Below are 12,899 nucleotides of genomic sequence, written 5' to 3'. Positions count from 1 at the left end.
TATTATAATTGTTTAAATAAATGTAAAAACAAAAAATAGTTTTAAAATACTTGAAAAGTTTTCTTTTACAGAATAATAATCAGTTATGTCCAAAAAATTGGTTTAAAAAATCGTTTTCAATATAAATTGTACATAAAACTGCTTGTTTGTGTTTTTTTTTGGGGCACGGGTTAATATTGACTAATTTCAAGAAAAAAAAAACAGAATTTGATTTTACGGAAACCTTACGCAATAAGAAGTTCGTTTCTCCTTGGGAAACAAAAGCTTTTCTTGGACCACCTTATTAACGCATATATGCGAAAATTCAGAAAGTACTGGTTTAAGTCAGATAAATCCTAATTAGAATTAAAAATAATATTCACGAGAAAAACTAAAAAAGTATTGTTTCTAATTTTGTAATTCGCGCAATACTTTCGAAATGATAAAGTTTTGAAACACAAAAAATTTAAATATGAACTATGAAACCGCTCGATATAAGTTGAAAATAATATTTTTATTAAATATGCTACATAAATTGATGATTAGGGCCGTTCTAAAATTATGTCACATTGACGGGGGGGGGGGGGGGGGGGGGGGGGGGGGGGGGGTTGCCTTTTGAAATAATTCCACTGATTGAAAATTCAACTACTTGGTTAAAAGCCAATCACTATTCTAAAATATCATTCTACCAGTTAAGATACATCTCTTTTGCTGAGAATTTAATTATTGTATTAAAAATTTGTTTGGTGAAAATCGAGTTTTTCTACTATAAATTTAACTTCAATTTTTGGTTAAAATTTGATCTTTTTTTAGCTTATAATTCAATTATTTGGTTGAAAATCTACATTTTTTTTTATATTTTGCAATTTAAGGTTGACAATTCAACTGATTTCTAAACAATTTGTCTTTTTCAATTAAAAATTTAACTGTGTTGTTGAAATTTTTTTTTTGCTGTCAAATTCAGCAATTTGGTAGACATTTTTTTGGTCTCTGGAATAAAAAATATTTATTAGTTGAAAATTAATAACTTTTGGTAGAAATTTGATATTTTTTGGTTGTAAGTACAACTGTTTGGTTAACAATTAATCTGTCTCGCTTAGAAATTCAACTAATTTGTTAAAAATTCGTCTTTTTTGGTTGAATTCAACTGCCTTTGACTTTAAATTAAAAGTTTTTTGTTGCAATATTAAATATTATAATTTTAGTTAAGAATTTTTTTTTGTTTTTGTTTAATTCTTCTACATTGGTCTTAAAATTAAATATTTTTTTCGGTGGAATATTAGCTCTTATAGTTTTTATTAAGAATAAATGATTTCATATTGAAACAACTTAGTCAAAAGTTAAAAATCTTTGTTAACATTTCTGTTTTTTTATTACGGATGCATAATTTTTGTTGAAAATTCAAATAGTTTGTGAATTAATTGAATTATCTTTTTAAAAGACATCTTTTTTGGTCGAAAATTATTTGTCGAATATTCTTCCTCTGGGATAGAAAAGTCGTCTTTTTTAATTTGAAAATTCAAATATTTGATTTACAATAAAATGTTTTTTGTTAAAGTTTAATCTTTTTTATTAAGAATTTAACCATTTGGTGGAAAATTCCTCTTTGTATGTGGAAAATTCGACTACACTCAACTCCCGATATAAGAACGGTTTCGGATATGACCTGCAGTGGCCTTGATTCTAAATGGGAGAAATCCGAACGTAAACAGGCAAGCCCGCATGAAACATTTCTGTCGGATTTAAACGCACAAAGAAACTAATGCGGTTTTGTTTTTTATTTTAGACACTTCTAAAATAAAATGAATTAAAATTTGGCCTCAAAAGGGAAAGTAATTATCCGCATGTATCACGTTTTCAAAATAGCGTGACGTAGTTTTTGAACAGTCCTATTATTACTTGAAAATAATATTTTTATTTTTCTCTTTTGATGCTGCATATTAAGCTTCTACATATGTACCTAAAGATGTCACTTAAAAAGAGCACTTTGAAGCTTCTACTTCAACGATAGCAAACTCAAAACACTACAAAAACCGAGCACACAAAAGCAATCTGATACCTGGGCAGGGAGTGAAGGGAGATCTGACGAAAACAAGCAATGACGGCTCGCTTTCGTTGAATAGAAACCACTGATCGGTATTGACTTTTGCTTTGCTGCTGTGGATGGTCGATCTACTCGAAGAAAACGAAAAGAAAGAAGAAAAATAAAACCATAATGAGATTAAGACATGAGGTTTTTTGAATCACCAAAGAGAGCTGATACCTCGTGTTAGTATAAATCATATTTTGAAACAAAAATTAAAGATTAAATTCTTTTTCATCTGTAATTTCCAAATGTATTTCCAGATGGCAGAGCTGATGTTTAGACTCCCTATATGAAGAATCACTTGAAACGTGCAATATTTTACTTACCATGTGAAGCCCGTAAAGCACTTTGGCCATATCTGTTATTCTGGCAACAACATCATCAATTTGCTGAGCCTTGACTGGTTCTATAACATCTTTTTGTTGACCCAATTTTGAGTAGAGATAGTGTTGCCATGACATTTCATCAGCTGGATCTATTTTATCAGGGAGAGTGAGTTGTGTTTTAGCAAATTCGGCAATGTCATGTTCCGGCATTTTCTTGAGGAATCGGTCTTTGCAGTGTTGAACTAATTCTTGCTCACGACCAGCAAACAGATTCAATCCTACTGGCAGAAGTCGTTTCAGACATGCTACCATCAAAGATGCCTGAACTTCTTTGTCCTTGTCTCTCTTCTTGTCACGATGTTTCTTCTTTTTCTGTTGATGAAATCATTTTTTAATATCCAAAATATACAAAGTTAATAAAAATCGATCGAGTATCAGAATGAAACTGAGAGATACCTTTCCACCTGCAGAAGGAGTTGCTCCATCCGAAACTGCTGCAGGTCTTCTAGTAGCAGTTGGCATAATCAACACCATATTGTCAATTTCGTTAGCAGATATGAAATTCTGTTCTTCTCGTAAGAAGTATTGGGACTTTGACCAAATGTTAAAAATAGCTGCGACATGATTGTAAATATCCTCAGCTTCAGAGATATTATTCCTCAACCAATGATTACGCTGCAAATCCACATACTTGATCAAAAGAGGATAGAAAGAATAAATATCCCGGACTAATAGTTGCCAATCTTCCTGTATTTGTGCCTCAATTTGTGAAGTGTCATCAGTCGAGGATTTAATAAATCCCCTGAGAGATTCTTCTTTATGAAACATGTTATCAGTACGTTTTCTAACTCTTTCAGCTAGGGGAAGGAAGGGGTCTTTGAGTAACTCCTCTGAAGAATTAATAATTATTTGCTGCGTATAGGCAGCAATTCTGGTCATCCAAGGTGCATTTTCATTTCCTATGTTCTTTTTTATCAGTTTGAGAACGTTCTTTAAAAGTTGGTTCATATGATCACTGGTCACCATACTCACAAAAGCTCCTTCTGTTGGATTCACATTATCTGGACCCTGAGCCCACCAGAAAGGCAGATACGCACATAGCAAAGGAAGAATAACATCTACAACGTGTGGCGCATCATTGTAAGTTTTATCAGATTCTACGAATTGATCGACTTCTGATAAAATTGTTTCCAACGTTGGCATACTTGATTCCATTCGAGTCATTACATCCTGAGCCTCCAGTGAATGATCAGCTATTCGATTCAGAAGAGAAAATTGATTGTGTTTGTTCAGATGAGGTTCAAGGAATGCAACAGGAAAACAGCTCGAAAAAGCACCCAGGCAGGAACCTAAATTAGGTTTGCTTCTCTCGATTTCTGTTTTGAGGTATTTTCGATCTTGAGTCAAGGTAGAATCCACACCTAGGGTGTAAAGAGAGGCTAGCATTTTGTAGGAAGCTACTTGAATCTCGTCCACTAAAAAGAAAAAGAGAATGATTTCTAATCCGCTAAATGTAATCTAGTATCTCAAGCTTTAGATTGTAAATCTTTAAATTACTTACACAAGAGGTCACTGCCATATTCGCAAGCTGCCAGATGATCGAACATGGCAGTCAGTACAGGTAGTATGACACTATTGAAATAGGAAAGTGAAGTAGAAGTCTTCAGATGTGTTCCCCTGAGATGACTAAACTTGCCTTCTTGTAGATTAAGAATAATATGGCCAAGATCATCAGCAGTATTGTTGAAGAAAGTCAACATGGATGTTCTGATAAATTCTGGACAGTTTTTGACTAGTGATTTTGCATCAATGCCCTTGACGAGAACCTGAAGGCACCTGACGGTGATCCTGACATCTGCTCCAAAAGCAGCCATTCTCGATCGAAGCAAACTGGCTAATTTACAAAACAAAGCAGCTACCATTTCCTTTTCTTTCAGAGACGCAGCACCAATATTGTTAGTTGCTGTTGCTACAGCTATGAAATAATTCCTGTGAGTGCTGAAATATTTTTCCATCAGGGGCAAAACAACTTTGCTGAAGAACTTGATATCTCTGGTGGCAGTTTTGAAACTTGTCCTTCTACTGAAGGTGTCCGAAGGTCTCAAGAGTTTCATGTTAATTGTTGCTTTGTCCAGGTACGCTATTAGCTTTTCCAACAATGAGTAGGCGAATCTGAGCTCAACTGCCGCACCAACCCCACCAACCTCAGTTTCTCCTCCTCGATTTGGTTTGTGAAGTTTGTAACCCTGGTATTGGAGGTACTTTAAGAATTCTTGAGATCGCTCTCGATCTTTTCGCTTTTCTTTGTCAGTTAGAAGATCATAAGGAACTAGTTGTGGATGTATTCCTCCACCTGAAATCAAACCGTATTTGAATCATCCAGTCTGTTGTTAATCTAGTACTGAAGATATGTATTGGTAAAAGATATTATAAGTTTTTGTTGAATAGTCTTCAAACATACCAACAGTGAGGAGTTCCTCTTTTTTCTTTTTTGCCCAGATGTCATGAGCATTGTCAGCCAATCTTTCTGCCATGTTTTGCATCTCTCTGCTAAGTGTTAGGTTAGTCATGTCAACAGGATGAGGATTGTAGTTGAACGGATTTGCAGAATCACCCTAAAATCATCACTAAATTATTTAGTCTGCCCCAAGTTACAAATTCTGATAAGAAAGCTTACATGATATTTGTTGCTTACCTGACTTTTGGAAGATCTTCTCAAAGAATTTCGATTAGTGGATGGCACATCAACTTCTGCATGCTCAACACTCCACCCGATTGCTAACAGAGCCTTCAAACTTTCCCTAACTGGTTCTTTATATCGCTCCCTTTCATAATCATTCAGCATATTATAAGGTTTTAATCGAGGATGAGTTTTGTTTGCATCTGACCACTGGTCTCCATAGGTCCAACCGTTTTCTAACTTTCGACTGGCCCAAGCATCATGATAGTGTTCCGAAAACTTTTGAACTATCTGATTCAAGTCATTGTTGAGCACAACACTCGAAGTGTTGATGGGTTGAGGATTATATGGTCCATCAGAGGATTGAGTAGAAGCTGATTTACTTCCATACCATTCGTCGTCACAATTTTTAGATAATGAATAATCTGGTGGAAGAGCACAACCTATGGCTGTTAAGCATGGCAGTGCCTTTCCAAATAATTCTGGATCATAGTCCATTTTCGACAGGGAGTCAAATATGTTACTAAATAGGACCATTGTCAACCTTTTTTCTTCATCACTCGATGCACCATATGGGCTGGAACTACTTGATCCAGTTGACCCATAATATTTTCCACAACGGTCATAATGCAATGTCAAGAGCTGTAATGTAAATTTGAGTAGATTTATTTCTATAGTCGCATACAGTTAAAGATGATTTTATAATTAATTTGATTCAAATCGTAATTACTTAAACATACCCTCAAAGCTACTGTTGTGTACTCTGATAAGTTAGAAACGTCAACTGTTAGCTTTCGAAGAAGTTTCAGCAGCATGCTTGGTTGCATTTGACTGAAAGAAAAAACAGCACATTAACAATAATATGACCCCTAAGTACACCAGAGCTGTTTTGCAACTAACCTTGTCAAAGCAACCAAGAAATCCGAAACTGCTTCACGTTGTCCTTTCGTCAACATTCTGTTCTTGCTCAAACGATATACGGTGTGCAAAGTAGCATCAAGTAAACTAGCATAATTGTCCGCCTCATTATAAAACTTTGAGTGTTTGATCAACAAGGGTAGAATACTGTTTCCAATATAGCGATTCATTGCTAGCGCCATATCTGACTCATAACCATCATTCTGAAAATTAAATTAGAGTTATGATAAAACCTGATCTTTTTTTCCTTGACATGTTATCATCATATATCTTGAACATACCCGATCAAGCATTGTTGCAGCTCTCAAATCAGGTAAGAAAGCTTCTTCCAATAGTTTGAAAAATAATTCCTGTGTCTCGATTCCATAAACGCGTTCCAGAAACATAGTAATACTTTGCTTATGACCTGGAATTAATCCTGATGGTGTGTCACTTTTTGGCCTTTCCTCACCAGCAGCTGGATTTAGCAACGTAAAACGAAGTGAAAGAACTCCTTGAAGATCATCAAGGGGTACCAATGATCTTAATATAGCCCTTGCTCGAAGAGATTCATTCTTTCCTGGAAATTATATTTATTATAAAATTATTTTAAAGAACATGAACTCGAACAAAAATAAATGTTATTTATATTTTGTATAATATATAAATATTTATATCTTGTATAATTTACCTTGTTCTATCACAGAAGAATCTGGTGCACAACGCCCCAGTAAATCAACCAGAGTACAATAAAAATTGAGAATAGCAGCACCAGTATCAATATAATCTTCATCCTCATCTGATTCAGGTAATGGATGCTCAAATGTAGCCCCAGCAGAGTTTGCATCCAGTTCATCATTCACCTGGTTAAAGTGCTAAGTTGATACCAAATTAGTACAGGGTTTCTAACATGCATGGAAAAGAATAACTCGTTCAAGCTCAGAAAATCCCTCAAACTATTCTTAAAAGCTCTAGAAAAAATTCGGCTCAAAATCTCGCGCAGATTCTAGTTCTTTTTATAATCCACTATCTTCAGTTTCACAAAATTGAGGAAATATTAAAACAAGGGTCAAACTATTCTAAACTATCACTTATACAGCTCTATTAGAGCCCATTAGTTTTTGAAATCCAACAGAAACATTCACGTGCTTTTAGACACTGGTGTACTATACAAAATTAACTTGGATAAATTTATATTACTCACGAGACGTATTGATTATCTGATCAATCGAGTTTGTCTGCCTGGGAAAATTGAGGTAACTTACTTTTCGACGATCAGCGATTCGTTCGGACATCTTGTTAGCTTCCATAATTGCTCTTAGCAATCCCTCCCCCTCTCCTCGAAGAGCTGGACCCAAACATTCAGGTCTTCGAATTAGAAGACGTATCACCAGATTTGCGTTTTCTTCAACACTTTCGCCTTAAATAGAAAAAAATGATGAGAGATAATAATTGAAGAAAATCATTAAAATAATAGTATGATGTCGTGAACTGAGAAGAAACCTACCATTGACCCAAACGCAGAATCTCAAAAAATCAAGATAACGTTCTCCTTCTACAGGATCCCAACCTAAATCAGGGTAACCCTTTTCAACCAATTCTGAATTGGACTGTAGTCCACAACGTGAAAGATAAATAGCAATTTTCTCCAGATAATGTTCCCGGAGAGCCAGTGCCAATTCTGTGTTCTCCATAAGCGACGAGTATGCCACATCAAGTGGAGTGGATCCTCTCAAAGATGGTCTAGATAACAGAATGTTACTGTTCTCCAAAAGAAAATCAAAATGATCGAACATGGCTTTCTGATTTTGTCTAGATGTTCTGCAGAAGTAGCACAAAAATCGACAACAAGCAACAACCATATTGTGAGATGTGTCCTTCTCCTTAGAAGTAGCTTCACCTTCTGCTGCCGGAGCTTGAGCCTGAGCCTGACCATCAGACTGAGCTTGAGCTCTTCTACCAAGAGTATTGATCATGATTGCCATAACGTTCTCATGTATCCTTAGTACTCTAATCAAATCAGGATGCTGGAAGAATGTATGATTGTTGACAAGTTTCCAAAGTCTTTCTCTCACAAGATCTTCTTCTTCCTGCGACATTTGAACAGGCAGTAGAGCTCGGATCTGGCTTAATCCTACCCACATTTCGGCCACATCCTGTTTGGTTTTACTATTGATGACATAGGTTTTTTCTAAGGCACGAATTAATTCACCAACTGTGTCGTATTGACGAACGAGTAGGCTGAACATCTCACGTACCAACTTAGGTGTTTCAATTTGTGACTCCTCTGCCCATTTTACGATGGTTGCTATCAAGACTTTGCGAAATACCTCTGTAACAGAAAACGATATTCATTATGATGGATTCCTAAATTTGATTAGGTGAAAGTAGGTATTGTGTGTACCTTCGGGTGTCTTCTTCTCTGGTTCTGGTTCAACTTTCGGTTCGTCTTCAAGTTCTTTAACAGTATTAATAAAATTGAAGAGTCTCTTCATGGCTCCAGGTTTCTCAATTTCCAACACCTCATTTGCAGCATCTGCAGCTTCTTGAAGAGCATGTAGTGACACATAAGACATCAGATCACTATGGAATTCGTTCATTTTTGCAATAAGTTCCTCTCCACAAGGACAATTGTCGTTATCTTCTCCTTCAAGATTTTTAAAGTTCAAAATAGCATTCATCTGCTCACGAGGAGGACATCGAAATTCTCGTGTCTTTTTTGCAGCTACAGCTGATGGCAAATCGGATTGTTTGATTTCTACGTATCGTCGAAGTTGATCGGTTTGAAGTTCTCCAACAAAATCGTGACTAAAAGCGATTATAGACTCTACACGATGACGCAACTGGATGTCATTCAAGTGGTGAAGCAGATAGCACATCTGCAGTTTTGCCCCTTCTGCCATTTTCATGTGCAGGAGTCCTTTCTTGTGTTCATCTTTTCCTTCTGTAATGAACGAGAATATTAAAAAGAAGAATCATAATAAGTTAGTTTTGAACGAATTGAGGTTCAAGAAAGATTCAGATACACATATGCTTTTAAAAATAGATATACCCTTATCGAAGGTGACATCCCACGTTTCTGGATTTATCATAATGAGTAACTTCTTTATATCTTCGTTCCTCAACATCCCAACTAGGAGTAGCCTGTCCACTAGTTTTATCAAAGGTCTGAAATAGTAAGGAATGTGTAGGTACAAATAAGATTGAAGAAGGATCTTGGAAATATTTTTTAATTCACAGATTCTTAGAAATATGTTCTTGAAAATTTATAAAAAACGGAAGCGTCAATAAGACGTCGCTTACATACAAAAATAGATTCTCGTTACTGCCTCCAATCGGGTCCCTGTTGTGAACCTGATTGACCTCCACTGCTTCATTCAGAGCCATCATCACGTAGTCTCGAACAATATCAAGAGGAAAATGGGGACTATATAGTCCTCTTATATTCTCGATGCTATGGTTTTCCCTGAGAAGAATATAATCTTTATAAGATGTATTCTTTAATTTGTGAGATAGGACATAAGAGACTCATAACTTGAAGACTTACCCTATTTCACTCATTTTCATCTGAGGACGAACAGACTCTGTTTCTAAGTATCTCAAGCTGTGTTTCATTTCCGGATCCTCATACAAATCTTTTAACTCTTGACCTAATAAAAAAGACATTTGGGAAAACTTATAATCATATGACCTTGGCCTGTTATTTTTTTTTTATAATAAATCTCCATAGTCCTTTGATTTCTCACCTATTGGAATGACATACTCGTTTTTGCAAACTTCCATAGTGGTAGCATGGGATTCCAGATGCAACGATATAAGCACATCGTAGAACCCTTGACGAAGAGGTCCAGACATGTATTCTGCTCTTATGGCATACAACAATTGTTTTTGATCAACATGTTGACACAACGCATGAGCAGCTCTGTAATTTGATTGGTAACACAATGCTGCATAAAGTGTCAAAGTGTGTGCATGAAAACTGTAATCAGATTAGATATATTGAAATTTCCTTGTTTGGATGAGAGCATTAAAATTTATAGTTACAAAACAAAATCATTTTAATAAAACTCTACCTAAGCATCTTATCCATTTCTATTAATTCTAGGATATCAATACATCTATCCTCCTCTGGTATGTGCAAAGCCAGCATCGAAATTGCGTCTTCACAAAGCATTGACCAACCTCTGATATCCGAAAGTTTTAAAGCATGAACTTGAAGTGTCTGGTTGGGAACTCGTGCCCACTGATGGGGTTTTAGACACTGGACTTTTAATCTCGGTGGAAATTGAGGAATCACGTGACGTTCAGAGTTCTGTAAAACAGCAGCTGATAGGGGCAAAGTGGTCGATGTTCTTCCAAGTTCAATTTGCAAAATTTCTTTACTAGTCGCTTCCACAAATATTGCTGGGAAAAGTTTCGTGTCTGGTTCCATTTTGAATTTATGGCTTGTTTCTTTTCCTTCACAAGTGAAGCTTATATAACCAGTAGCTGTGTCCACAAAACAACCTACGAACATTCCTTGGGATGCACCTTTTCCTGATGCATCTTGAGTCACTTCATTATAGAGCTCATCCGCTCTAACCATGTAGCAACTTTGACGATCGACCCTAAATTATGAAATAAAGATCATTAATAAAATTATAATAATTGATTGCGAACAAATATATTTTTTGAACTTCGTAAAGAACTCACTGATCGATAGGTCGATCATAGTTATCAACAATGACTACTGATGCTTTTCGAACTTTCGATAGATTAAAATCTTTAGTGTGAAGATGATACTGGGATGTGACCCAACCAACATAAACATGAGTTGGATCCTGTCCTGGGAAAATTCGAACGCCATAAAAATATTCGTTCATTAATTTCAGGCAGTCTGCATCGAAAATTTCATTTCCGATTGATTCCACTCCAGTTCCAGTCACAACAGACATTGCCTTTGGAGCGTTCCTTTCTGGAATTTGCGGGGGCACCATTTTTAAATCAGTCTGAAAAAGTTTGTGCGTTTATATCCATACATCATAGATATTTTTGAAATTGGAAAAAAATTTAGAGATATATTCAATGAATATTGTCTTACTGTAGATACTCGAACTTGGGCAGTCCGGCTGGGTGATTTTGCCAAAGTAGTCTGTCTTACACTTCTTTCCGAAATATCAGATCTGGCGAATCGTTCTGGCGTCTTTGCCTTTGCATCTGGTGATTTGGCCTTCCTCGAGAAAAATCTGGAGACATTTGAACTGAAATAAGTTTTCTATAAAAATTGTTATTTTTGTCTAGAATTTGAAATGTTTAATTTAAAATTAAATCCAAAAAGTATTGAGGAGTTAAGGGCCATAGTCCATGATTGGAATCTTGTTATCAAAATAACAATCAGTCTTCACAAAAACAATTAGGGATAAACGAATAAACATATGTATTATCTAAAGAATGAATTCTAAGGATATGTGAAACTCTTTTCAAGGTCAACACCATAACTTACGGGATGTCTTCCATTTCGTGACTACGCTTGCTAAGAGGAATAAATTCCAATAAGTTTAATGTTTAAAGTTATTAAATAACATCAGTAATTCAATACAAAATTCAATACGAAATAATTTTAATTAAATTTTACCGAAAAGGTGATCGACCACGCTTTTTTTTATCGTCCTTCGCTTCTCCATTTACTTCACCAAAGCCATTCATTTCTGCCTCACTGGTTGCTCGATTCAAAGCAACACCTCGAGATCCTGTAATTGATCCTTTTCTAGGGGGTCTTGACGGTTTGTTTCGTTGTACTGGAAGTGGAGATTCCTTCATCATTTCATCATTTTCTGCTGCGTCTTCAGAATAATTCCTTTGTAGTCCTGAATAATGATTTAATCTTAATTAATGGCTACTCGTTATTCTCTAAAGGCTCTGCATTTTTTCATCATAAATTATTAAAACTCTGATACAAGGTCAAAAAAATTGTACCTTTAATGTCGCTCATACTGAAGCCGGATCTCATGATTTGCTCAATATGAGCAGACGGTGTAGATTGTTGCATTTGTTCCATCTGTTCAGTCAAAAGTCTGTTTTGCTTCATTTTAATTTCCTGCCACCTTCTCATCTTTTCTCCTTCAGAAATGAATGAAGGGCCACAAATGACAGGAAGGGAAAGTCTCAAAAACTCCCAATTTGCTTTTTCCATTGTCTCAAACGTGTTATGGGAAATTTTTAAACATGGTGGAGAATCAGAACCAGCTGGAATTCTTGCCACGTCTATCCTGGTGTCAGCCATATCGTCAGTATTTTCGAAAATTGGCTGATCCTTTGTATACCAGTAGGTCACAGGTCGATTCATATTCCTAATAAAAATAAGGATTAAAATTGATTCTTTTATTTTAACCTAGAGACTTTCATGTGCATAAACAGTGACAAGTATCTTTCACACTGAAATATTTGATATATATATTATTTCTTGGAATTTAGTTGTGATTAAACTGAGCGCTCAATAATATAAACTTACACACAAAAGGGTTCATATCCTTCTTGTAAACCACACGTTGTAAAAAATTTCAGCGTATTCACATCCTGGCCAAAAGTCAACTTAGCCTTTTGTCCAACCCCTAGAGTAAAAGCTGGTACAAATGACTCTCCTTGGACGTCAGCAAATGATGTTTCTCCTCCAAGAGCATCCATGAGAAGTTCTCCGTTGAGTGAAAAACCTTAATAGTTTGAATCATTAATTAAAATAAACTTGAAATCAAATTAAAAATATTAAACGAATGGCTGACTCAAACTTCTTTAAAAGAAGGATTTAACTGCATCAAACAACTAGGTAAAGAAATTTCTCATGCAACCGACTATGGTACAGCGATTTTATTATCTGGTTTGCACCTAAGTTTAAAAAATTGTATTGAAAAATAAGAATATAATTATATAATATCAGAATTATAAATTAGTCAGC

General features: G+C 35.5%; 1 protein-coding gene across 4 annotated transcripts in view; it reads right to left on the bottom strand.

Moving 5' to 3' along the window:
* The window catches only part of LOC117170698 (ryanodine receptor), a 99,379-nt gene that overhangs the window by 22,870 nt on the left and 63,610 nt on the right, over positions 1–12,899 (bottom strand). For 2 of the 4 annotated variants that reach the window (XM_033357677.1, XM_033357676.1), the window contains exons 19-41: positions 12,459–12,657; positions 11,924–12,297; positions 11,583–11,814; positions 11,049–11,193; positions 10,661–10,956; positions 10,042–10,575; positions 9,715–9,947; positions 9,516–9,618; positions 9,276–9,434; positions 9,021–9,136; positions 8,373–8,912; positions 7,476–8,300; positions 7,234–7,388; positions 6,660–6,843; positions 6,271–6,548; positions 5,972–6,192; positions 5,812–5,902; positions 5,087–5,713; positions 4,853–5,006; positions 3,953–4,744; positions 2,848–3,866; positions 2,392–2,763; positions 2,039–2,151 (exon numbers count right to left, since the gene is read on the bottom strand). In XM_033357677.1, coding sequence (XP_033213568.1) covers positions 2,039–2,151; positions 2,392–2,763; positions 2,848–3,866; positions 3,953–4,744; positions 4,853–5,006; positions 5,087–5,713; positions 5,812–5,902; positions 5,972–6,192; positions 6,271–6,548; positions 6,660–6,843; positions 7,234–7,388; positions 7,476–8,300; positions 8,373–8,912; positions 9,021–9,136; positions 9,276–9,434; positions 9,516–9,618; positions 9,715–9,947; positions 10,042–10,575; positions 10,661–10,956; positions 11,049–11,193; positions 11,583–11,814; positions 11,924–12,297; positions 12,459–12,657 — 7,762 coding nt within the window. Of the gene's footprint in view, positions 1–2,038; positions 2,152–2,391; positions 2,764–2,847; positions 3,867–3,952; positions 4,745–4,852; positions 5,007–5,086; positions 5,714–5,811; positions 5,903–5,971; positions 6,193–6,270; positions 6,549–6,659; positions 6,844–7,233; positions 7,389–7,475; positions 8,301–8,372; positions 8,913–9,020; positions 9,137–9,275; positions 9,435–9,515; positions 9,619–9,714; positions 9,948–10,041; positions 10,576–10,660; positions 10,957–11,048; positions 11,194–11,450; positions 11,481–11,582; positions 11,815–11,923; positions 12,298–12,458; positions 12,658–12,899 lie in introns of all 4 variants that reach the window. The other 2 variants (XM_033357679.1, XM_033357678.1) reach the window with 2 other exon arrangements.

Source organism: Belonocnema kinseyi, chromosome 4 (genome assembly GCF_010883055.1).
Source record: "Belonocnema kinseyi isolate 2016_QV_RU_SX_M_011 chromosome 4, B_treatae_v1, whole genome shotgun sequence".
NCBI classification, from domain to species: Eukaryota; Metazoa; Arthropoda; class Insecta; order Hymenoptera; family Cynipidae; genus Belonocnema; species Belonocnema kinseyi.
This window is presented reverse-complemented; position numbering and strand designations above follow the sequence as displayed.